The sequence below is a fragment of the Thunnus albacares genome, chromosome 1, assembly GCF_914725855.1.
Source record: "Thunnus albacares chromosome 1, fThuAlb1.1, whole genome shotgun sequence".
Lineage (NCBI taxonomy): Eukaryota > Metazoa > Chordata > Actinopteri > Scombriformes > Scombridae > Thunnus > Thunnus albacares.
Window position 1 is genome coordinate 33,852,150 of NC_058106.1, and position 25,548 is coordinate 33,877,697.

The window sequence follows — 25,548 nt, forward strand, 5'->3', positions numbered from 1 at the left end:
TCTAAGGCAAGTGTCTATTGCTCCCTGTATTTCTACACTGTGACAGAAGCGTGTGGAAAACCATTTGAAATGTATTTGTAATTTTATGGCTTGAAGATTTGAGTAAAACTCAAAGAATTACTTCAAATATTGTCTAGAGTCAGCACAGTGTCTCTTATTGGAGGGCAAGAGTTAGAAAGTATCAGTGAGATAGTGAAGTGGTTTAACTGTTGACCACAGGATGATTTTGATAAATACCTGTCAGTCAATCAAAGACTGTATTTTCTGTAGCCATACTATGTTGACAGAGTTCATCCCACCCAAATGTGTGGTGCTGTAGCCTACACTCAGCTGCTGCACCTTTTTTTCTCGCTCTGTAGTGAGACTTAGCTAAAAAGAATAGCTACTACATGTGTATAACAACTAATAAAATTGTTTACTCATGCATATGCATGCATGCATGAGATAATTAAGCTACTCTTTAAAAAAAAGGTGTAGCTCTACATGGCCCTTCTGATACACAACAGGTCCTCGATTCAAGGTGTTACAAGTGCACCTGTCAGCCTGACATGCCAACTCATCCCAGTGTAAACCTAAAGGGAGAATCTTCTCATTCACACAAGCCCGTGTGCTTCCACACCATCTGCCTCTGCTGCTGACAAACACTTCTGAGCTCTCCCTGCACATGGAGGGTAGACAGACTGCGAGCACTGAGTCGACTGTGGGTAGGGAACTGAATGATGGAGCTGTGTCTTTCAAGACCAGAGTTTTCCTCCAGAAGGTGCTTCGTGAAGTCTTGATGCTACGGAGGCTGAAAGAAGAGGAGGCTGAGGTAGGTGTGCAGTGGCGATTGTGTCAAAGCATGGGAGGGATAATTAAGACCACAGTAGAGTCTGGTGGCAAATCAATATGTTACACAGCAAAAATAAAAGGTCCATTGATTGCATGGTGGGTGGCCAGGAGAGGAGGGAATATCAAGAGCGTGTGCATGTCTTGGTGATACTCTGCCATGTCCCCTCCCTACTGCCAGTGCATGCAGGAGCCTGAGAAAATGAGCAGTGATTAAAAATCGACAACATTGTAATGGACTCGGGAATAAGTGTTTCAAAGCACACAAACTTCTGTAAGCCCTCTGTACTCCTTTCTTGTATCTTCCACTTGGCTCTCTTCCTCCTCACAGCCTACTGCAAATCTGGCCAATTATACCAGACGATCTTGAATGTGAAGCACGTTCAGGTGCATGGAGGAAGCGTGTGTTCATGTGTACGTGTGTGTTTGTGCATCATCTTTGGAGTCTTACCTTGAACAGGCCGTGCTTGTGGCTGTGCTGGCCCAGCCAGACTCCACTGCCTGGGGTGAGCTCCATCTGAGGAGGGTCTATCACCCGCTCATAAATCCTGCCAAAAACAAATCACAAGAGAATGTATGGTTATGATAACGACACAGACTCAAACACATTTGTTTTTTGTCTTGTTCTGGCAGGAACACTGATCCAATACAGCTGAATAACAGAGTAAATCCAACAGATTGTGTGCATGTCCGCTCCCGCCCTCCCTCCTCTCTCTTCACTGGAAGCAGAGACTGTAGAGCAGAGGCTTCTCTCTTCGAGCGTGACAGTCAGTCTTGCCCCACGGCTCTCTAACACGGTATTGATATCTGGACCTGGTATGTAGGCTGGATTAACTGCCTGACTCCTGACATAGACACAAACAGGCTTTGGCATTATCAAGTCAAACATCCTCAGCATCATTCAGCACCATTTTTTCCTGCACTGAGGTGGGCTTAACGATGCCAGCAAGCTCTGATTGGCCTCTTTGAGGATGTCAGAGAACAATTTGTCAGGTTTTCTTTTCCTCGTCCTCCTCCTCCTCCTCCTCCTCCTCACACTATGAGCCCATGCAGAGTGACACACTCAGAATAGCAAGCTGATTTTTCCCTTGTTGTCTATTTCATTGCGGTGGAATTACATACAATAATTTAGTACTGGTTTTGATCTCTGTGAAAGGAGAAACTCCAACTGTACTTCAAAAAAAGTAATAGTCACAATGATGAGGGTCATCAATGTGAAGACGAAATAAATCACCATGTTAAATAAAAATTCTTCTTAATAGTGGTAGGGCATGTTTCCAAAACAGAGTAGAGGACAGAAAGTGAGATTTGTGAGCCTGAAAGGTCAGCAGCAGGACAGGTGATTGGTCTTGATGTATGAAACTACCAATCCTGTACTTTAAATCAAAGTCACTTTTATGCTTTTGGCTTAAGTATGTACTTAAAGCTCCATTAAGCAGTATTTTTGTATTAACATCGAGTGAAATGACTCCCTGTGATGTAAAAAGATTGCTACTGCTGCTAATCCCAGAGTCAACATCCGAGTCTGCAGCTCTGCAGCTTTCAAAGGTTTTGTCAGCTTTTGGTTTTACATGGCTTGCACATATGGTTGACTTTTAATGGCTCTCACCAACCCCCCCTACATAAAACCACGGCAGCTTACGCAAGCTACCTGCCCAGCAAAAACTTGAGGAAAGACATTTAGCAAGCAAACAACACAGTTTTCTGGCTTTAAGGTGTAAAAAAAAAACACTAATCACATTTAAATGTCACATGCATATCAGATAATTAATCTTGGAACATTATTCTATAATTGTATTCAAATGACACAATCTGTAAAGATCATCAGCTTTTACCTGCATCTGCTGCTTTTATTGTGACTAATACACCAACTTAATGCATGCATTTTATAAATAGTATTCTTTTATTTCTTTATTGTTAATATTTAATTGCTGTATGTATGTTTTCATGTGCAAACATTTGGTGCTTGTTCATGTTGATATGTACGTGCTGCAGTGCCTCAACACTGTTTATACTGTAGCTGTCTTATTTCCCACCTGCTGGGCGAGCTGTCACTGCGGAAGAGAATGTAGAGGTCATGTGATTATACTCTATTTTGTCTACCCCCCCAACCTTTCTGTCTTTGCTTCCCGCACCTTCCCCTTTCGTCAGCTGCTCAGCAGCGTTGAAGTGTGGGAGTTTCACAGAGGGAACACTGGAGAGCTGAGAAGCCAATTAGAATAGGGATATGCGCACGGGTACATTTGTACAGCCTGACACCACAGACTGCAGCCATCAACAGCTAATTATAGAGGACATACACCAGTCAACATACGGTATAGTATGATTAACAGTGCTCTTCTATCACCATGTTGCAGGATTCAATGAGTAATAGCTGCAGTTTACAACCCAGAGAATAGAAGAGAACGTGAAGAACTGCAGTTCATGTATTGACAACGTTTTTGAGTATCAGGAGATTCATTTTACATTCATCTTGGGTCGGTTAACACAAATAACAATTAAAAATCCATACTGTACCAGAGGAAAGGTATCTAGTCATGCAGATAGTTTTAGACTTATTTGTCCAAATTTTCTCAATACATCATATTGAGGGTGAATGGAAAAGAGAGAGGTTCACGGATAAAAAATGATTTTTGGCCCTGTACATTAGGGACGTTCAGAGCCCAGTATTTGTATTTGAATCTATATTTGTTGAGGCAGCAAAACTATTTGTATTTGTTTTCAAATAAAAGTGGAAAGAAGCTTAAAAATCCTGATGCTTTTAATTTTAGAAAATTAAAGTGTTACAATAAGTGTTCATGAATAAACTACCTTGCTTGTATTCGGGCACATTCCTACTGTACATGTTACCTAGACTGTTTAAATTTTACAATACATCTTAATTGAGTTCTTCTAACAGTCACCTTGTATTTTGCATGTTACTTGTTGATTGTTTGTAAACATGTATCCTTTAATTAATACAAAAAACTTTATCAACAATACCCTGTAATATTTACAACTGTTTTTCTAATCTTATATTTATATTGTACAGACTGAAAAAAAGCAAGTAAAATGTATTTGAACCATGGGACTAAATGGCAACCATGTGCACACTGCACTCTCTAGGTAATGTCAGACAGTTTGTTATCCACAGTTTGCGACCACAGACTTTTCCTGCTTAGGCTCAAACATGTCCAAACCAGGTATTATTCCATGGGAAGGGTGAGTGGTACCTCATTTATAGGTAGGTTTACTATTGCATCACCCACGTCGCTTTCCAGCTGATGGTAATTTTTGTTTCTTTGATATTCACATTATCTGACTAGCATTAGCAGGTTAATGTTACAAGGTCAGTGAATTTGGTCCCCTTTTCATGCACATGGCTAACTGAGAGGCTTGTTTGTTCAATAGATAGGGAGAGACTGTCTAACATTCATGGTACATGCAGATTTTATTGAAGAAAAAAAAATCTGAATTGTAGCCAGTGCTGGTGGCTTCAATAGACCTCACAGACATTGCAATTGGATCTGCTGGCATAATGTTACAGTATGTTACAGATAATATATTCCTCTTCTTACACTGTGGAAGTGCAACACAAGAAAGCCCCATACCTGCTGACAGATCCATCATCACTGATTGAACTGAGTGGCAGTCAGTACATCAGTAGTGTTGGTGTGTATGTGTGAGTGATAAAATAGTGAGTGGAGTGTTGCATGGTAGAAGGAAAAGCAAAGAAAAAGATGGGGAGCATAGAGAGTAGGGAACAGAGTTTCCTCTTTCTCTCTCATCATGGAATAAATGAGGTGCACTGTTATAGTACTGGGAACACACTGGTGTTCCCAATAAACAACAACCTGACCAAACCCTGCTAAGCATCTGCAACACAAAACACAAAGATAAGTAGTGTTTGTGCTATCTGGCCCCTTAATGCGGTATATCTCCAAACAACACTCTAACATCAGAGACCACCTAATTAATAATTGACTAGGGCATTTCAGAGAGTTCAAAAATGTTAGTGGGTTGTGGTCAGTAAAAACAACAACGAGCACCTGAACAACACATGCACATCAAAATGACAAAGCCCAGACTAAAGCCAAAGTCTCCTTTTCAATCACAGTAGTTAAGCTGGTGTTTGTTTAATTTCTTAGAGAAGAAATTTACAGGCCTATCCACCCCCTGTTTGTCAGACTGCATCAATACTGCACCTGCCCCCACATGACTGGCATCCACCTGCGGCTTGAACGGCTTTTTCACAAAGGGGGCAGCCAGCTCCGGAGCACTATGCAAAAGGGCCTTGACATTCTGGAAAGCCTGTTGACCAACAGAAGCCACACATATTTAACATCTGTCTTTAACAAATCAGTAAGGGGTAACAAAAGATTCCCACAGAATCTCTGGTAGTATCCTACGTATTAGCTCCTCTTTTGTCGTTGGCGAAGGAAACTGCTCTACAGCCAACACCTGTGCTTGCACTGGCCACACTTGGCCTTGGCCCACAACATGTCCAAGGTACATTACTGTTGTGCATGTAAAATCACATTTTGCCAGATTAAATGTCAGTTGTCTAGCAGCCAAAGGCTCAAACAATATGTGAATGCACAAAACTGACCCAAGACTGTCCCAACTCTCACTGTAGACAACCATGTCATCCAAATGGACAGCACAACCTTCCAAATCCCCAACCACCATATATATCAAACATTGGAATGTTACTGGTGCGTTCCACAAGCCAAAAGGCATCTCTTTATATGGATACAAGCCAGATGGAGTTATAAAATGCAGAAATCTCTTGCACCCTTTTGGACAATGGTATCTACCAATATCCCTTAAGCAGATCAAATTTACTCACAAACTTCACAGATCCAACCTGATTGATGCAATCATCCATCTGCGGAAGTTGAAATGCATGCGGCTTAGTGACACTGTTGACCTTACGAAAGTCAGAGCAAAATCTGGGGGTATTATCAGACTTTACATGCATTTGTTTGTTGTTTTTCGTTAGAGCATAGAAATCCGCTTTTACATGACCCTTTTTGCAACAGAAGTGACATACTTCTTCCATGTCACGCAAATCTGTCAACTTCCACCTCAGGCTTGACTGAACCCGCAGACAAAAATCCATGTCCACCAGCATCATCCTTAAAGCCACCGGCACTACACACATCTTCCCAATCACTGCAGTATGTAAGGACATACTGATCTGCTAACGCAACTGCCTCACCAACTGTTGTTACCTGTTTCTCAGTATTTATGTGGCAATACAGCTGGGAACTGCATTTTTTGAACTGTTCCAAAACAATAAGAGCACACAAATCATCAGAAGTTATCATATCAGAAGCTGTACACCAACAAAAAAAGTATCCAGCAAATTGCGTGAAAGGATAGGACTGTTTATCCCCCTTCCTACCGTTCCTAAACCGCTGGTGATAAGCCCCGGGAACTATCTCATAGACCTTAAGAACAGCGGCTTTCACTGATGCATAAATCACAGACAAAGCTGAATATGCCTCCCGCACCTTCCCGGTCAGTACACACTGCAACCTGATTGTGCGATCGGCATCAGGCCAACTCCTAGCGTCGGCCACCCTTTCAGACAGACAAAAAAAATGGTTCAGGGTCTCTCTTATTGAACCTCAGAACAAGCCGCAAATTACCCAGCAGATCCATATGTGAAGAGAAGCGGTCACCTGAAGAACTATTTCCACTTAGCCCTTGACCAGTTTCCAGGCTCAACTTACTTTCTCTGATCCTAGCCTGCTCTGTGTCACACTTCATTTTTTCCAAAGCCAATACTTTATAAACTTCACATTTCCTTTTCTCATTTTTCTCAACTGAAACCTGGTGCTTCAACTTTTCATGTTCCATTTGTAACGGTAAATCCTTCTGCTGTACTCTGACCTGTCAGCAAAGACAAACCAGCAGCATCCTCAACAATAACCGTGCCTGGCAACACATTCATCTCATACAAGTTAGCCTTTAAAAGACTGTGTCCCTGAGCCTTTTGTCACTGATTTCAACCTTAGAGTAGTCTGCAATTTTCAACAATTGCACCTTTGTACAGCCATCTAAAAACAAGTCTGATGGAGTCTTAAAAAATCCAGAGCATGAGGCATTTTACAAACCCAGACCAATGGAAGGCAGTAGTCAACATGCTGGCTAGCAAGGTAACTTCAGGTTTAACTCTGGGTTTTCAGTCCTATGACGGAGGTTCACTTCTTACTGAGGTACATCACCATGGTAACTTATGCATAACAGCTAACCTGCTCCAGAGCAGGTTAACTTCAGAGGATCAGATTACAACCTGTCAACACTACAACCACTGACCAATCAGATCACTGTTAAAAAAATTAGTCATCACTCCTACAGGATCCCGACATGGACAAAAGGCCTGAGTTAAAATAAACAATAAATAAATAAATAATGATAGCTGACAGTGTGGATGATTTCACACCCTGATTCCATCACTGCAGCTCAGAATAACATGAGACAGTTGTATGATGATAACTGGAAATAAAAATGAAATATTGTCTTTTATTAGAAAAATAATCCACACACTGTTAATTGGCTCCCATGATTATAAAATGCAAATGCAACATTTGGGTCAGATAGACCTCATCAGTGATTAACTACTTTTCCACTCTTTGCTTCCGTAGCAGAAATAGTCTGACATTACTTTTAAGTTTCTTTTTTTATGTGACATATTCAGAATGGTTTCTTCATCATCCAACTAAATAGCAAAAATACTCACTCTACACTAAAGTTATTTATAATAAGTCCTACGTGTATTTTAAGCCTTAGCCAACTTTTAACATGTGGAAAGTATTTCTAGTGTTTCTACATCTTCTTATTATGATTACAGGCTTGTTTGCGTTTCACTCTGTTGAATATGACTATTTGCTGTTCCTAAAACAGAAGTTTTCTGCAGGTACTTAGTATCATAGTTTCATCTCATATCATATGAAGTGCTTCATTCATGGTTCTGATGATGTCAGTTGTAATTAACAACCCTGCCTTTTTCACTTGAACGCGCTCGTAGATAATACCCTGGGTATGTTGAACTTGCTTTGTAGTACAGGCCTCAGGTCTTCCAATCCATGCTCTTCTGAACACCAACAAAGACACTCAGCTCACCCAGGTGTTTTCCCTGACCTCAATTACACAGAACGAGGCCAAAACCAGAATATGCAAATAAATCAAGGCATTCCCTGAGGACCTGCCCTCCAGGTGTTATATGTACCAACCCCGTCACAAATCGGTCCCTCCGCTCCGACTACCCGGGAAACCCCTACAGTCAACAACACCTGGACGCATTTCAACACAAAGAGAGTGACTGATTAAATGCACACAAACAAAACACCTAGGAACCAGACTAAGAAAAGCACCAAATTTGTCATGACTGGCTCAAAAACCATGACAAATAACAGGAGGCGACACAAAAAAGTTATAGCAAAAAACCACTAATTGATTTGAGACAACTAGTCAAAACGTCAGTAGTGTTATGTGTATGCACGAGTGATAAAATAATGAGTGGAGTGTTGCATGGTAGAAGGAAAAGCAAAGACAAAGAAGGAGAGCGTAAAGAGAAAGGAGTAGAGTTTCCCCTTTCTCTCTCATGAAAGAATAAGTGGGGTGTGCTCTTATAGTACTTGGAACACCGAGCCCAGGTGTTCCCAATAAACAACAATCCGACCACACCTTCTGGGCATCTGCAACACAAAACACAAAGACAAGCAGCCAGCCCAACAGCCAAAAGAGGTGGAGTCGTCACAGTGGTAAACACTTGCCTTCTGTTCATGTGTCTAAACCATTTTGTTTTACTGGCAGCTCCAAGGAAATACTCAGTAACTACAGTGGGTAGCTATTAAAAACTGGTGTTGGACCACACTTAACATTTATGTTAATTTATTTATTTATGCTAGTGGTTTTCAAATGGGGGTATCTGACCACTAGGGCCTCGCTGATCTGATATTTAGTGAAATGTTAGTTTGTATGAAGCAGTACCCTCAACACCTTCAGGATTTTCATAGTGAAAAATTCAATATGGACCACTTTTTTCCTGCCAGGAAATCTTACACAGTGGACATTTTATCCAACCTGAACTGAAGTTGATCATTGTAAATGCTTTTCAGAACTGATATAAGGTATCGTTAGAGAATCCAGCTGTCCTTTGTACAGTATGTTGTTTCATTCTCATAGACTGAGCCCTTAAGAAAGTTTGACTTTGGCACATTATTTTATTTTGTTGGCAACAAAGGCTGATTAATGTGCAATGTCTTATCTGTTAACGCACTTGACTCATTGTGTTACAAACACTCTAAGCAATATCAGAACTCTTGTACTGATAATGGAGAACATTTTAATAAAAAGTTGTCATCTGTACTATCTCTATATTAGGACAGTTTTGTTGGCAAAAAAAGTAAAATATAAATACTGCACACATTACAAGCAGAACCATTGCTGTAAAAGGTAGTTCAAATAATATGTAAATGTTACACAAATAATTCAGTCCAGCTGTCAAAAAAAATTTCTTCACAATAACCTTTAAAACAATAGAGACCAGAGCCGAAGTATCAAAGTTTAAATTTTCTTGTACAAGAAGGAGCGTTTCCCAATGCAACACACAAGATGAGGTTACAAAGAAAAAGGCTCCTCGAGGAGCACCTACAATGAGTTTTTATACAGTATAGGTGGGCGTTTCAGTTTCTCCTAATTTGTCAAGTACAGACTTCATCGTTAACGTCATGACCATTTTCAGTTCTCCTGTTGAGGAGCCAACCTGCAAATCTGACCCCCAGATGACATATCTCGCCCTGTCTCCAACAAATTTTATTTTCTTTATCTTCCTTTTTACAAATATAATGCTGAACTTCCTTTAACTTAAGCTGATGAGTCTGCTGATGTTGCAGAGTTGCAGTACAAGACAGGAACAATTCATCATGATTTGTGTAAGATAGTAACACACATACACAGTGTAATCATAATTTTTATAACACCAGCCTCTTAAAAGCTTAGAAAAACCAAGTATTTTTAAAGGAATTTGTAAATAAATGCAGTGGTAGTCTGAGTAAAATTTGCTTATGAAAACAGAAAAATGTTACTAAACTTTCGAAGTATTTCTTGGTTAAACTAAATGTTTATTGGTATGTAGATGTTGCTGAGAATATCCTCTATTAAATTTACAAGGATTTTCTGTGTGAGAATCAAGATTCTCATTACACATTTTTTTCAGTGTAAGTGAGAATTTTTATTTATTTTTTTTTTAATTTGGGTGAACTGATCTTTTTATATAGGATTAACAGTGGAGCTCTGCTTTGCCAATTCCCTTACCATCTACAGCACATTAGAAAGGGAATGCTAATCAATAAAAGCCTGTTGGACATGGAGTGGATCGCTGGGAATACATGATACAGTGGAGCCATATGAAGCAGCAGACCCATCACTTCATCCATAACCAGTAAAATAGGGCAGCGCTGTTCCACTTACACTGCTTCTAATCTTTATCAGTGTCTGTGTGGATGTGGATGTGAGTGAGAGAGAGAGAGAGAGATAGAGAGAGACCCACATCTCAATACAGAAGAAAGAGTCAGGCAGGTGTTAAGTGGTTCTGCCATCAGTCTTCTGAATGGGAAGGTTGAAGCAAAGAGAAAACCTTTAGATGTAAAAAGTGCTGCACAATGGCCAGCTAGAGCTATGAAAGCAACGTATGGTGGAGACTGTATAAATCCACATCTTACTACATATTTTGTTGACAGTCCACTTCAATAAGCTGCCTCGTTTCCACCGATTTACAGACTGAATTGAATAAACTACATTTAATCTCGGGCAGTCAGGATTTCAGCTATCCTAGCTGGGCTGTTTCCCAAATTTGTCTTTAAGCCACTGATAAGAGCAAATAAAAAGACGCACAAGTAAACACTAAATAAAGCCACAAACGCTATCAAAAGCCATGTCCGTCTAACTTAAGGATTACATGTCAGAAAATTCCACAACCAACAGCTTTCAACTTCAAAAGTGAGAGACAATATTTAGGTCTTTGGCAGCCTTTAGTGACTCCCGCTCCAAAAGAACAATCTCAGTCACAGCCTTCATTATTTGCTCTGCCAATATCTGTCGGCCACACTAAACTCCAGACCACTTCCAATTTTCCACTAGTTGAACTTGAGACATTTTCTGTCATGTTTATGCCTTTCCCCTGCCAGAGAGATGAAATCAGACACCAGAAGTCGAAGTCCCCTTTGAATCTTTTGCCTCACTGTGGGACAGAATTCTTAAAGCGCTCCGTTTATCCTCTGCCAAAAGCACAGGCTGGGATAATACGCATTATTGAAGGCCGATGGGAGATTACTGGTTACTGTGGTAATCTGGCCATGAAGCTAAGAAGAGTGTTGTGTGTTGAAAAATGCTCCCAAGGAGTTCAATAGCACTATTAAATTTGAAACCAATGTTGAATCTTCTTTCTTTCAAACCTTTTTCTCAAATTGAGTTATGTTAAGCTAGAACAAAAGTGAAATATCTCTCTCTTGAATTTCGTCTTTCAGTGTTTCTGTCCCGAGCTGATCCTAAGGATCAATATCGGGGGCCAATACTTACTATACTTGAAACAAACGCTGATCCTTTACTTTCTTAGCTGCAAATCACTCTCCTTTACAAGAGCTGGACTCTGATTGCAGTGGCTAAATCCAAGGATTCACTAAGATTTGACGCAAACAAATCTGTAATCAAATCTTTTTCCTCTTCTCTTTCTTTCTTATTAGCAAAGAGCAGTGCAGAAAACATTAATGTACTGTACTGTAGCAGCTTTCACCAGTTAAAATAATAAACATTACCAGTGGCAGCTGTGGTTAATTAACATAAATTTAGTGATTGACTTGATGGCAGTCCAAAATTAAATGTGGCTTGTGGGGTTTGTGTGCTCTCTGCAGCCAGTGTCTGTACTCAGCCAAAGATCATTTGTGAGGGGAAAAGCTCTGTAACACCACTATAAAATCACAAGTGGACTCAGTGTTAGTTCCAAGAACACCAACAGAGACAAGTCATCTCTAGTAATGAGATCTGGGTGATCAACGTTAAAGAGTTGCATTCTCCCACTTAAACTTTCATTCATATCATATTAATCATATTAATAAGTTTTACAGTAAGCTTATCAATAGTTTTGAAACACTAGCTTCACTATTCAGATTACGCTTGTGTGCTCCTCCTGCTTTTTCAATATGACAGAAACCTCTTAAATCAATATTGCATAAGTTCTTTGACTATGAATACCACAACTTTTTGGTGCACAAATGTATTTTGGGATGAGTTAAGTTCTATCTTATGACATGTTCAGGTTCTGTGCAGCTGTGTTATTTGGGTAAATATATGTATTGGACTGACCTTGGTATACCCAAAATGAAAGGATTGGGGACAAAAAAAACTTGGACTGGGATATCCCTTGTATCTATAGTACACAATCCAAAACACACAGTACTCTACAGCAGGAAAAAAAAAGGGTCCACGGACTGACATAAAGTGAAAATGTACAAGAATTACCAGATAAAACCTTCCCTTTCTGAACACAATTTATGCCCTGGTAATTCTAAGGTGGTCGTAATAACTGGACTGATCCTCAGTTGCAGTCCATTTGCTGAGATTGGATATGAATTCTGGCTCATTTGCATCTGAATATCTCCTCTTCTGTATAGAGTGAGCTACTTTCCTGTACTTTCATCTGCACTTTCGTTAAACTAACATACCATATATTTTTTATTTCTCTGAATAAAATATCTACCTCCTGTTAAAATGACTGATCTCTAGCATGAATCACCTGTGGACAATATGATGCCATCATCCTCTCAAGTAGAAGATGGAGATGGATGCATTACAGCTGCAAATATTTCTGCCAGTGTAACTGCCTTCACACATAGTGTATTACAGTAATATAAATTCTGTACATTTTAAGAACTTTCCTTAAGGACTTGCAGCTTAAAAATCAGTTTTGCATTATCACTTAGGGGTGACACACAGCCGAACCTCAGAAAACTGATATGGAACAAAATTTTACTAGCTGTCTTTCTCTTTTTTTCTTGGTAAGCGTCCCAATCTTAACCCACTAATAGTTTGAGAGCATGCCCAAGGCTGCCAAATATTTCATAACCTACCTCAGTGAACTTTGTGACCACAAAAAAAAGCTTTCATTTACAAATCATAAACACAACTCTCCTCCACCTTCATTCCCCGTTGTTAGGGATGTTACAGAACAGATCATAAGAGAAGACAATAAACAATCCAGGTGTCACAGGGGGTGTTTGTGCATAATTATGTCTCTTGGTAACACCTCTCTGACAGCAGTGGCAGAAAAAAAAATATATAATCAACCATTAGGTATCAAGTGGAATTCAGATACGTTTTGTGTTTCTTCTCTGTATATCTTTGTATCTGTCTTGTCTGCTTTTATATGCAATTGTGCTGCTCCCTGCCTCTATTCTGTTTTTATTTTTGTGAAGCTCTTTGTAAGCCTGAGTTTAAAAAAAGCAACAAAAAAGTGAAAAAAAAAAAATACAGGCTCACTTACTTGAATTTCCAGAGCTGCACTTTTAGAAGCAAAATATGTACACTTTTTTTATTATCATTTAAATCCATACAAGACAAACAAACAAGAAAGTGCCAAAACTGTCAAAGTTTTAAAGACTATGGGCTCTTTTTTTGTGGTGGTGCAACAACTCATACAAGCAGTCCTCTGATAATTTGGTACTCTCCTGACCTTGAGATTTGATTTGGCACCCCGTGTGGTATTTTAGTGCCCAGTGCAGCACGATGGTGCAAATGTGGGAGGAGAGGCAAAAACATGTGGGGTGTTCAAAGCCAGTTGTTAATAATCAGGTGCAAATTGCCTGTGAAAAAATTGCAGCAATAGTGAAAGAATGTTTAAAATTTAGATGCATTTAAATCTGCATAAAAAAAGAAGATCTGCATTTACTTATAAATCATTATGAATGATTCTTACATTATCTACTCCGTCTTACACTATGTGAAGCATTCTCCTTCAGTTCATTAAATCCCTGCAGCCATCTGCAGCCAGCAGGACAGATATGTTGATAAATCTCCATCATGAGTAGATCTCTATGGACCCCATTACTGATGGCCAGAGGAGTAGATTTAAAAGACACAACAGCATGAGACAACCCTGTTAAGGTAGCATGAAACCAGTTAAAACAATAGACTCCACATATTACAACCATTTATAGCAATGTGTCAACATCATAACTCTGTATCTTTTCAGTAAGGAAGGTTTCTGGCAAAGTTTAAACTATTTATGTGTGTCAAGGATATCCTCACAGCTTGTTACTGCTAGGGCTGGGTATCATTTAAAAAAAATATGATACCAGTACCAGTACCAGTACCCTTAAAGTGATACTGATAGCATTCGATACCTTTTTTTTCTACTTCATTCAATGAACTCATGATGTGAATGGAAGCATTATGTTGCATAAAATGCCACCACTCCTCCCCATCCAAATGGTTTGTACACAAATACATTTTGCTTCATTTGTGTTCAAATTATAGAAATATAATAACTGTACAAAACTGTACAATTAAGTATTATCACCACAGACTGTTTGGATAGTAGCTGCTGTGTAGATGGACGAATCACATATCACATTAAATCAAAGAACGCTTGCGGTGATTGGCTGTGAGCAAAAGCATACAAACAGTCATTTTTTTTCTAGATCTGTGTAAAAAAGGATCAAACATAGGTATCATTTGACTGGAGAAGTTTCCATGCTACTTGGTACTGGGTTATCTCGATTGATACTTTAAAGGTATTGAGTACCCAGCCCTAGTTACTGTAATATGAACTGATACTGTGGATAAATAAGGTTTATCAGTGAAAATCCATTAGGTCTACACCTATGCAGAGGCTACTTAGCAGTATTATAGGGAGTGAAAATGATATCCAGTGTCACTGGGCAGGGGCTGCAGCAGAGCTCTTCAGTGATGTTGTGGAAGTGGAGTAATGTTGTGCTGGTGTTCTTTCTTTCTTTCTTGACTTTAGAGGAAGCACTTCTGTATATTCAGGCAGCTGTCATCGCAGCTCCGCAGCATCTACTTCTAAAAGGGCATCTGTCAGTCTCTCTCATGTCTCTTAAGTGCTGCGAATGAATCGAACTGTGCCAGCTCCACTCAAACTGGAGCTCTGCCACCCATAGCGGTTGAAAGACACCGGCATTATGCTCTCATTTGAGTCAATACTCCCATTCATTGTTAAATCCAGTCTGAGTCATCTTCCAGTAGAAAAGACCAAAAAATCCCTGATGGATGAAATGTGGGCAAGGGGGGATTTTTTTTACATGTGTTTTTAAAGCATATTGGCAATATGTGATGCAAAAGAAACCGAATGCAGATAGTAACCAAAAAGAACTGGAGTATTCCCACTGAAAAAGGCAAGGAAACTATTGTCTGAAACTAGAGCATATCCTAATAAGATGGTAGATGTATCATGTTTAATGGATAAAATGACCCAAATTCCTTTACCCCCAGCTTGGTGCAGGGGATAGGACTGGTTTTACCTACAGTACAGTATGTAGATGAAGATAGAGTCTAATCTGGCTTTGTCACCCAATTCCCAAAGGAACAGTATGCCTGCTTCCTCTCTGTCTCAGATATCTGTAATTACTTCACCTCAACAATGACCTTATCTGTTGATAGAAGCTCCTGTCCTTTTCTGATAAGACACGACTACTGTATGGCTGTGGATATATTCTGTGGAGGAAAAAAAAAGAAAAAAGAGGAGATGGAGAGGCTGGTAAGGTGTGTGAGTATGCTTGTGTATGTGTCTATGTGTCCCCTGGGTCTCCTTGGAGCAAGGAGCCTCCTTCTGGTCCCCCCTCCTCCTCCTTCTACTCCTCACTGCCACCAGGGGCCTGAGCTGGGGCGTCTGTCTGTCTGCCAGGGAGGTCGGTCGGACCCTGCTGAGTTCGACATAAGGAGGTTACAGTAATGACACACTCCATCACACCTGACATGAGACAAAAGTGAACCCCGCACACAGAAGAAGGCTATCAGAGAGGACTAACAGCCTCAAATCTGCTCCTTAAAACAAAGTCAAATTACTGAAGCAGCAGGGTGATGGAGGCTCAGGGGAGGGCTAATGACGGCAGAAGGCTGACACCATGTTTGTCACACGGATCATGACCCGGACATAAGCAGATACATTTATCACACAACAAGATATTTAGGCAACTGTTGCTAACTGCTGGTGATAACTTATAAATACATAGCAGGAATATGAAGAAGAGAACATTTGAATCTGGTTGGACATCTCTAGTGCGTGCCATCCATCAGCTCAAGATCCCTAAGAATTAGATATAAGGATGTCTAATGCCAGTGTTAAGTGACAGCGTAGGACGTAGCATGGCTTTCAAAGGCAAAAAGGGGGGGGGAGTGGAGCTCGGGTGGCAGACTGAACTTTCATGCTGGAGAGTGAATGTTACAGATTAGCAATTAACACGGTTTTGTGTGGGTGTGCAATTTTTCTCTTCTGTATTTAAGAAATCGCTGTCGTTGATAAAATCCACCTAGAGCTGCTGCTTGATATATGATGTTGTTTACTTATTGTTAGGTGCATTTATCAGTTCTTATTAAAGCTACACTGCTACCAGTAGTTAATGGGTGCTAAGCAACTAAATTATGAATTTACTGATGTTTGGCTGTATGTCTGCCAGCTATGCATTTGTCCATACACGTCATGTTAATTGTGTTTACATAACTGTATTATTTTGAAAAAGTACTACAGTATATGTATCTTTACATTTACAGCAAACAATCATGTGCAATTACTTCGATGTCGCCCTCTACTGAGTAAATCATTTGGATTTTATGTGGTGACTGTGTGCTTTTTAATAGAAGCTCTGTAGCAGTCAATACAAATGAATGTGGCTAAATAATACATAATGTAGTTGCCTTACACAAAATTAATATTTTAAAAACAATGGCACGGCACATTCAAAAACATTGTCATTTAACTTTAACAGGGTTTTGCAGAATTGATGCTCTAATGATAGAACCGCGTTCTCTGATCTGTGTCTCCATGTTTTCTGTCTGTCAAAAAGCCCCAAAAAACAAAACAAAACAAAAGAAAAAAGAAAATAACAAAAAAAACCCAAGCAGATTCTTTTAGATCTGTATTACCAGTTTACCAGTTTTCACGCTTTAAATAAATTTCACGTGATGAATGCAACCTGATAGGATATAACAGGAGTTAACAGTAGGTTGCGACAGTGGAATTGCAGGCTTGTAACACTGATTAAAAATCCCATTCAGACGATAGAGATTTGTCTGTGCACCCCGAGTCACATGAAGGACACATTACAGAAAATCAATTGCAAAAAAAAAAAAAAAAAAAAGACTTTAACCAGCACCATTCATTGACATTTAAAAAATTCCTTCATTAGGCTGCATAGGGCAGGAGGAGTAATTACTCCAGGAGGCCTGTATGAGCTGCTGCACTGGAACTGCAGCCACCCATTGATCTAAATGTGGGTTATTCTGCTGAAGTTGCCCCATTGATTAGAGACCCAAGGGCCACATATAATTTCCTATGTGCTTTCATTGTGCTCTGTGTCCTGCCCAGCTGTGACAATACAACCACCTAGTCAAACAAAAGAGCCTTCCTCTCAGAGATACCCGACTGTATCTCAAGCTCAACACTTGCCAAGGACAAAGGCAAAGGTGCCAAGGTTACAGACAGCATCATGTGGCATTATTAACCTGATTTCAACTCATTATCATTCTTTGCACAGCACCTTGCTCTTAGCTGGGGCATCAATGATCAGGTAATGAAGTAATGAATGTTTGCTGCTCCGCTGAGCAGCGCTGGCACTGCCCTTCACAGGAAATTAAAACGTTACACCTGAATTTCTCATTTGGAGTAACATTTCTAGTTCTTCACGCATGGCTTAACTATGACTAAAACCTGCTCATGCATCTCACTACATCATATAAAATATATAGTAAAACATTACGATACATCACAGGATAGCAAAAAACTACGCTCTACATATGGAAAAAAGAAGCATGCGGTGGATGACAGAGAATAAAAAAGACTACATAAGAACGTTGAACAGAAAGCAACAGTATTATCAGATGAAGTGTAGCTTCATTGCATTTTCTATCATTAATCTGATGTTCCATTCCAGTGTAACAGCCTTTTTCTTGTCAAAATGATAGTTTTGGCCAGGCTGATGAGCTGCTTAGTAGGTAAGAAAAAAAAAAGGAAGAATATACCTTCCAGCTCACTGACTTCTTTAATAAGCAAAGCAGAATGTCATTTTCTGGCTGCTGGACACAAAAGCAGTATGAGCCGTATCATTATGAGATCTTTAAGGTGGAGAGCTCCCAGCGTCTCTCCTCCTTCATTAGCTGAGTATGTAATGAAACAGACAATACCTCATAACCTACATCAAACTGTACACTTGATTGCGAAAGGAAATCGTTGTGAAACAGGTCTGCTATCACCCATCAGCTCTACGAGACATCAATCAGCATACATTAATGTTGATTTTTATAATACAGAGGCTTCACAAGAGCTGAAAAAGATCTAATGTGTTTCAGATGATTGTAGGGATTACTAAGTCATCAGTCCACTTCTTACATGGATGTGCACATTAACAGCATTGTGGGAACTGTAAAATTAGAACAGTGGAAAAAAGAACAAATAATATGCAAGATGGACAAAAAAAAAGAAACACAGTCTAGTCTATAAATGGTGAAAATGATTAAAAAGTGCCTATCACAAGTTACCAGAACCCAAAGTGATGACTAATTGCTTGTTTTGTCTGACCAACAGTCAAAAAACCAACAATATCTCCAATATATATCCCAAAAGATATTTATTGTGACACAAAACACAGAAAAAGCAGAAAACCATCACATTAGAGAAGCTGGAACTAGTTAGCTGTTGCCATTTTCCTTGATAAATAACAACTAATAGATTAATAAAAATTGTTGTCTGTTATTTCTCTATTAATCAACAAATCAATAAACATACTAATCATTTCAGCACCAGTCAAACATAAGCATTGTATGCCTTGTTCATGTGTCAAACTGCTGGAAATTCTGTTTTTTTCATCCATTTTTCACACAATGTTCACACAATTTGTATTCCAAAAACATAACCCAGTTTGGGCCCATTTCACATTTTATCAGATTGTGTTGCAACAACCATCAACACTGACAGTCAGCTGTTTTGAAAACTTAATTAGGACATCATTCAACACGACTACCTTGAGACAGAAAGATAAAAAAGAGGAAAACAGAGGCAAAAGGGAGCATTAAAACATTTTAAAGAGATTTTTAAAGCAAGTCTTCACACCATAACTGTGATTTGAGTGGCAATAAGAAGTGTTGAGTTGGAAGGTAAAAACAAAAAAACACTAGCCGGTGGCAGTTTAATCCTAATGAAATCAATAATAGCCCCTTTTCAGCCACAAAAGGAGCTCGTTTAGGCCATAACAGCATCTTAAACATTGATGTCCCTGGATGATTTATAGGCCAAATTAGATGAATAATGTAGATCACTACATTGTTAGCCAAGCATCTGGTTTATTCAGGCCACGTAGACTTCTCTTCATTACCATGTCCTCATGCTGTTCAAGCATCTGCTCTTGTAACTGCGGCTGAACCAAGTATCCACTGGCCTCTATCAGTCATTATACAACAGGTAGTTTCAAACAAGCAATCTGATTGGTGGAGGACACTATAAACCAGCGCTAATAATTACAAACCCACCGTTTTTAATCTGATTTAGAGGGAACCTTGGAAGGATGATTCATCCTGGCACCATCTTATGGTACTAATTTGTGTAATTAGACATTTCACATTGCCAAGGGAAAAATCAGATTTGATTTGGATCAAAATTGGCATGTTGTTACTGTTTAGTTCAAAGCGTGCACATTTCACTCGCTTTTTCATCTTATGCTGTACAATTCTACTACTAAAAAAATATCCATGAAACAAGGAAGACTAAAAGTTAAAAGGCTGTTATGCTGTAATGTATCACACCTCTCAATATACAAAAGTGTTAGCCAAAATGAGCATCTTACCAATTATTTTACTATTGTGCTTTGATAGTAGTGGAGTTAAAACTTTTGTTTGTCCACAAAGGTAAGGTTTGACCTGCTGGTGGTGCTAAAAAAAAAAGCTAACTAGGATTCATCCTCTGGGTACCATGAATATCCGCTGTAAATTTCATCTAAATCCTTAATATGTTTTCTAGATAAACCAAAGTTTTGCACTCTAGTCTTCCTAATAATTATGTTAATATTGCACAATTCTGAAGCACAAGATTTACATCCAATGCCAACAGTCAGTGCTGGTGCAAAAAGTAGTGAGTCTTTTATGTATTGAAGCCAAAAGAAAGGGCTAATAGAGAGAAGTGAGAAGTGTATTCTACGCTATCTATATATCCATTTGCATCACCCACATCATTGTTTGTATGGCAGAGCTCTAATCATCGGCAATGACTCAGGGGGCACCAGAGCATTTTTAAAATTTATATGATTTCCTGTCAGGATATTTATATCTAACTCTCATGCTGCATTAGACAGCTGCTTCACTCCAGGCGACAGGTTAAATGAAGACTTTCTGCAACCATCAATGATGATTCAGACACCTCACCACAGCTAATGGAGCTGTATCAATAAATCTGTGTCTTCAAATCCTTGACCTTGAGTTATAAGTGAAAATAAAAAAAATCCTTACAGAAGTCAAATTACCTTGGTAAAGTGAGGCTTGACTAAGGCAAAGCTTCTCTGAGCCTCTGAATTGACACTACATTGCAAAACATTGTAAATGAAGTTGTAAATATTATTCAGTTATTCAGCTTATCCATAAGTAAAGCTTGTCACTAATGAGTGTACAAAGCCTGTTGCTGTGTCACCCTCGTTCCCTCAAACAAGAATGTAAGCAGAGAGAATACAATGGTAAACACACAACATAATGTGCCTTTAACATAATTGCTCAAACATAAAAGGAGCTGTAGCCTAAGACATACCAGCTAGGAGCCAAAAACCAAAGGCTCTTGACTCAATTTTTGACTGTTTCTCTTATTGGAAAATGTTTCACCAATACTGCACTTATCATTGTTGTAAGCACACTGAGGGATTACTAGCAACACTTTGAGTGTGCTTTCCGTGTTATGGTTTCATCTCTAGAAACTATTGTCTTGTTTACAATCTGTCTGACCATCTAAGTCTGAAATGCCAAAACTATGAAAGTAAGACCCAAGTGGTAATAAAACATTTTTTTTTCTTTTAAGAGTTATGCATTTTGTTGTTAATGCATATGCCTTTGAGATACCTTTTACATGTTTTCTCCAAATTTCAAATGGGCTTTGTTGACATGATCTTAAGTGTGCTATTGACTATGCAGACTGTAAGATGTTTACAGTGTAAGCATAACATTTCAGAATTATTAAAAACAAAGGTAAGCATAGAAAAAAATAATAATTGAAAGAAATGAGCTCTCTCTGTCACAAACACAAGCACATTTGGGGTTGAAAATACTGAGCCAAATAAACTGTGCCTTTCCATCTGACCTGCTCTCACCCTTTCCTCATTTTCACCGGTTTTCTTGGTCCCTGTTGTGATACTCATCCCTATCCATGACTCTCTGTACTGATAAAGAACATTTTAAAATACAAAATTCTACCAAGCTCTTTCTCTCTTTCTCTCTCTGAAACTGAAACTTGCTGTAAGTTAGCGACATAACAAGCTGTCCAGAGCTGTCTCCATGACAACTGAGCAAACTCCATCTGATAAGAAAGACTTAAATGCAGATAAAAGCTCAGGAAAAAGACAACTAATGGCCAGATAGTCACAAATTTCTACTGAGTATTCATAGCCCCCAGAAGATGAACCCCAACAATTTGTTAAACTTTCCAACAATTTGGTGTATGACAAGGTATCTTGGAAACTAATGGCTGGAGGTAGAAGACATTTACTGTGAATATTCATGGTCCTCATAGGTTGGTTCCCAGTAATCTTGGTGGCCCCATGACCTTTCCTTTAGTACCCTCAGAAAAAAATGTTCAATTGAACACAACAAATATCAACATCTAATGGCCGAATTCCCAATAAATTTACAGATTTACATGCTTCACAGAGGATGAACCATTTTCATTTTGGATTTTCATGAGCTTTCTTCCGTCAGGCCAGCTATACTGTCAGGCCAAAATGTCAGCTTCATTCATTAGATATCTATTAAGTAGATTTGAGATTTACTGAGCACATTCAAATCTCTCAAGGGGGTGAACAGTTTGATTTTAATGACTCTGTTACATTTACTCTACCACCGCCCTCAGGATAAATGTATATTTTAGCCTCACTCCTATCAAGACAATAAGAACAGTAAGATTTTCAGTATGCTGTTCAATCTGTTGAGTATATCCATGCTGTGGGTGCTTTCGGGGCTTTTTAGGTGAAATACAAATTCCTGCATACAGTCCACTGAGGCAACGAGAGCTAGCAGGCAGAGAACATGAAAGGCAAAAAGGGGGTTGAGTAGATCTTGAGAGGGGGTTGCTTTTGTTTGGAGCCTATTTCTGTGTAGTACCCCAAAGGAAGGGGCCAACGAGGAGAAACCAGTTACTTTAAACTCAACTCTGTTTGAAGGTTGGCTTTCATATCACATCTGAAGATCACACAGGCAGCAGAGCCCTGGCTAAACTGGGTGCCGAATAAGAAGCAGCACAGGAAAAGCAAAGAAGCTGGCAGCAAGAACTGAGCATAGCTGAGAGCAGCAAAGGTCCTCTGGGAAACACCAGCCAGTCTGCACATGAAATGACCTTCTGCTGGCAGAGGACAAACCACATGGTTGTAAGTGACAGGCAGAGCCAATGTCATTACTGTGATTATCTATTCAGGTCCAAAGCAAAAAGCTGACTGCTTGTGTGAAGAGGGTGTATGTACTGGGCATCAGCCATTAATTCAATTAGGAAAATTTGATGATTGCAATTACATACTACAGTTATGTAAGTGCCTGACCTTGTCTAAACTCCACAGTGGCATCACTGCAGGTAATATCACACAAATGTATGTGTGGTATGGAAATGACCTACAGTGTCCCAATGAAATACATTCAAAAATGATGCAAGAGGACTGAAAAAGTCATTGACTGTATGAGGGAGCACACAGCCATCCTCTAACTCCACACATCTGAATGCAATAGCATTTTGTATTTCAATACATATCATTATTTCAAAACGTTGAAATGCTTCTAAAATGCTGCTGAAGCAAAACAGAAAATTCATTTTTCATCTGGACAGGTGAGTTATAACATTTTCCTACAGTGGAGCAGGCAAACAGAACAGCAGTTTTTGGTCTGGATTTCAGTCAGTCAGTCAGTGACTTTGACAGTGAATTTATTTGTACTGTAGAAGAGTGGAAGATCAAAGTCAAGGTATTCTGACCCCAGACTTAGGCCACAGTCAAACCAGAATTTATAACAGGAAAACAGAACAATGGAAGTCTGAGATCGGTGGATTCGCTTGTGAAGACTAAATATATCTATGCAAACCTTTCACGTAGAGCTTAACTCTGGTGAAGTTTGACACCCAAATTTATGCTGTTGACAAATAGCAAACTGTCTTGACAATGTTGACTTGTAAAGGAATGGAGAGCCAAGGAATCAAATGAGGAAGGAATTTATCATAGTTGTGTTGCACCATACTATGTTATATAACCCTGCTCTGTTGGAGCATAAACAACTAAAAGCATGGCTTATGATTTGCAGTCAGTCATTGAACAAGATTGGATAATACACGTTCATTCCCTTGAACAACTGGGTTAACTCGTCTGGCTGGTGACCAAGTAGCATGAGTAGTTATGTTACCAACCTTCCATCACTATATTACCTACATCAAAAGGATGTGAATGAATTTTCAGCTAAGATACTTTTTTCCTTAATGAAAGGAGCTTAAGTTTGGCAAATCTTGTGATATTTTGACAAAACTGCTCTTTTTGGTAGTAATAGGTCCCATTTTAAACCAAGCAGTGGAAATATGTCAATTGCATATTTAAGTATTGAGTATGGTCATCCTAAGCCTGATGATAAATAGTGGAATTTAAAGGTGAAGTCAGCGATTCTAATCCAATACACTTCTTGTCAAATTCAGTGAATATCTCCTCGCGCTCTGTTAGCTGTCCATTCTTTGTGTGTGCAATGACTCTGTAAATGGCGTGGGTATGTAAACACAGTGGCCACACAACACTATTCCAGCCAGCCAGCAACAGCGGGCATTCGTGTTCATGGTACAGGACAGGGGGAAGTCATCAGAGCAGCTGTCTGAATGGTGGGGAGGGCTGGCGAACTGGAGAGAGAGGTTGTGGCCAAAAACGTTTTCTAATAGTACAGATACACTTCCATTTTACTTACATGTATCAATCCACACTGAATCAGAGACAGTCTCACGGAGACCCCCCACGTTATTTTATGCCCCGAGTCTGTTTCTGTCGCATTTAGTGAAGTGTAATCTGAGCAGGCAGCTGTTTTAATCACATAAATATCCTACTGTATATGTGTGTAGCTCGATTAAAAATATACATACATAAATAGTTGTCTGTAATAAATAAAGCTGCTAATTCAATAGGGTGGTATCTTTCTAGAGAGGTGTATCTAGTCAAATAGGGTTTATATGTACTTATGTGTTAGATTGTCAGCTCGATAATCTGCAAGAGGACATGTTTTGGGAGTAACAGATAACTTCTACTCAAAGTTTGCTGCGCTGTAGTCAACCTGAAAGAGGCCCGCTCGTTAATTAAGCGAGCGGCGAGTTAGCAATGTGAACAGACTGTAGGCTGCTGCTAGCTAATCCAGCTTGACACAGTAGCCTCGTCTGGACTTCTTCCGACCTGGAAACATGAGACAATAACCAGATAGCGCTCTGAGCCCCCCGGGAATGCTCAGAGTTCCTCTAGCAACACTGGATAACCATCAAACTCCGTGAATATGCCCAAGTGCTGCCATCCTGCTCGTGGAAAGAGACCTGTGGACTGTTAGCTTTCTCCAGAGTTTTCTCTGGATTTAATTTTGCCTTAGAATTAAAGTAAGAAATTATTTTCAATTTTAAATGGTTTCTGAGTGTGGTGATTATCTCAGAGGTTAAAGGACATATAGCCTTCACACACTATACCTACATATGTTAGACTGTGTTGCTTGTGTGTTAAAGGGTTAGTACACTCAATTATATGTTATATTGTGGTCTCGCAATAAGTTTTATCCAGTTAGGTATAGGATTTCCAGAATGACACAAGATAAAAACATTAAATCAATCAGAGTTAATATAACAAAGATAATTAGGATAAAGAACTCAGGGCCCCATCTACATATATAGAGGGTAGACAGGCTACGTGTTTTGAAATTATTAACCATATCAATGAATCAATGGATACAAGCACTGTTGATTTCTTCCCGTGGAGCCAACATGCAAACTATTTTTCCTCAGTAAATTTCTGCTGTCAGTCAGCCCGGTGAAGGCAGTTTGTCCGGCTGCCGTCCTCTCAGCTCCCCAGGAGCTGCAGCTGACAGACAGCTGCTTCTGTGGACAGAGACGCCGAATGCAGGTTGAGTGAGAAGTGGGGAGGCAGAAGAGAAGTGCAGAGAAGCGAGGAGTGTGGATGGATTGTTGTGCTCACATGAGACGGATTTTTTTTCCCACTCCTGATAAAGTGTGAGAGGAACAGAAGTGACTGTACAGCTGACGCATCG

General features: G+C 39.5%; 1 protein-coding gene across 1 annotated transcript in view; it reads right to left on the reverse strand.

The window, feature by feature from the left end:
* Positions 1–25,548, reverse strand: part of LOC122985162 (protein kinase C-binding protein NELL1-like) — a 279,144-nt gene that overhangs the window by 190,651 nt on the left and 62,945 nt on the right. The window contains exon 5 of the mRNA XM_044355623.1: positions 1,280–1,376. Within this exon, the coding sequence (XP_044211558.1) occupies positions 1,280–1,376 (97 nt within the window). The remainder of the gene's footprint in view (positions 1–1,279; positions 1,377–25,548) is intronic.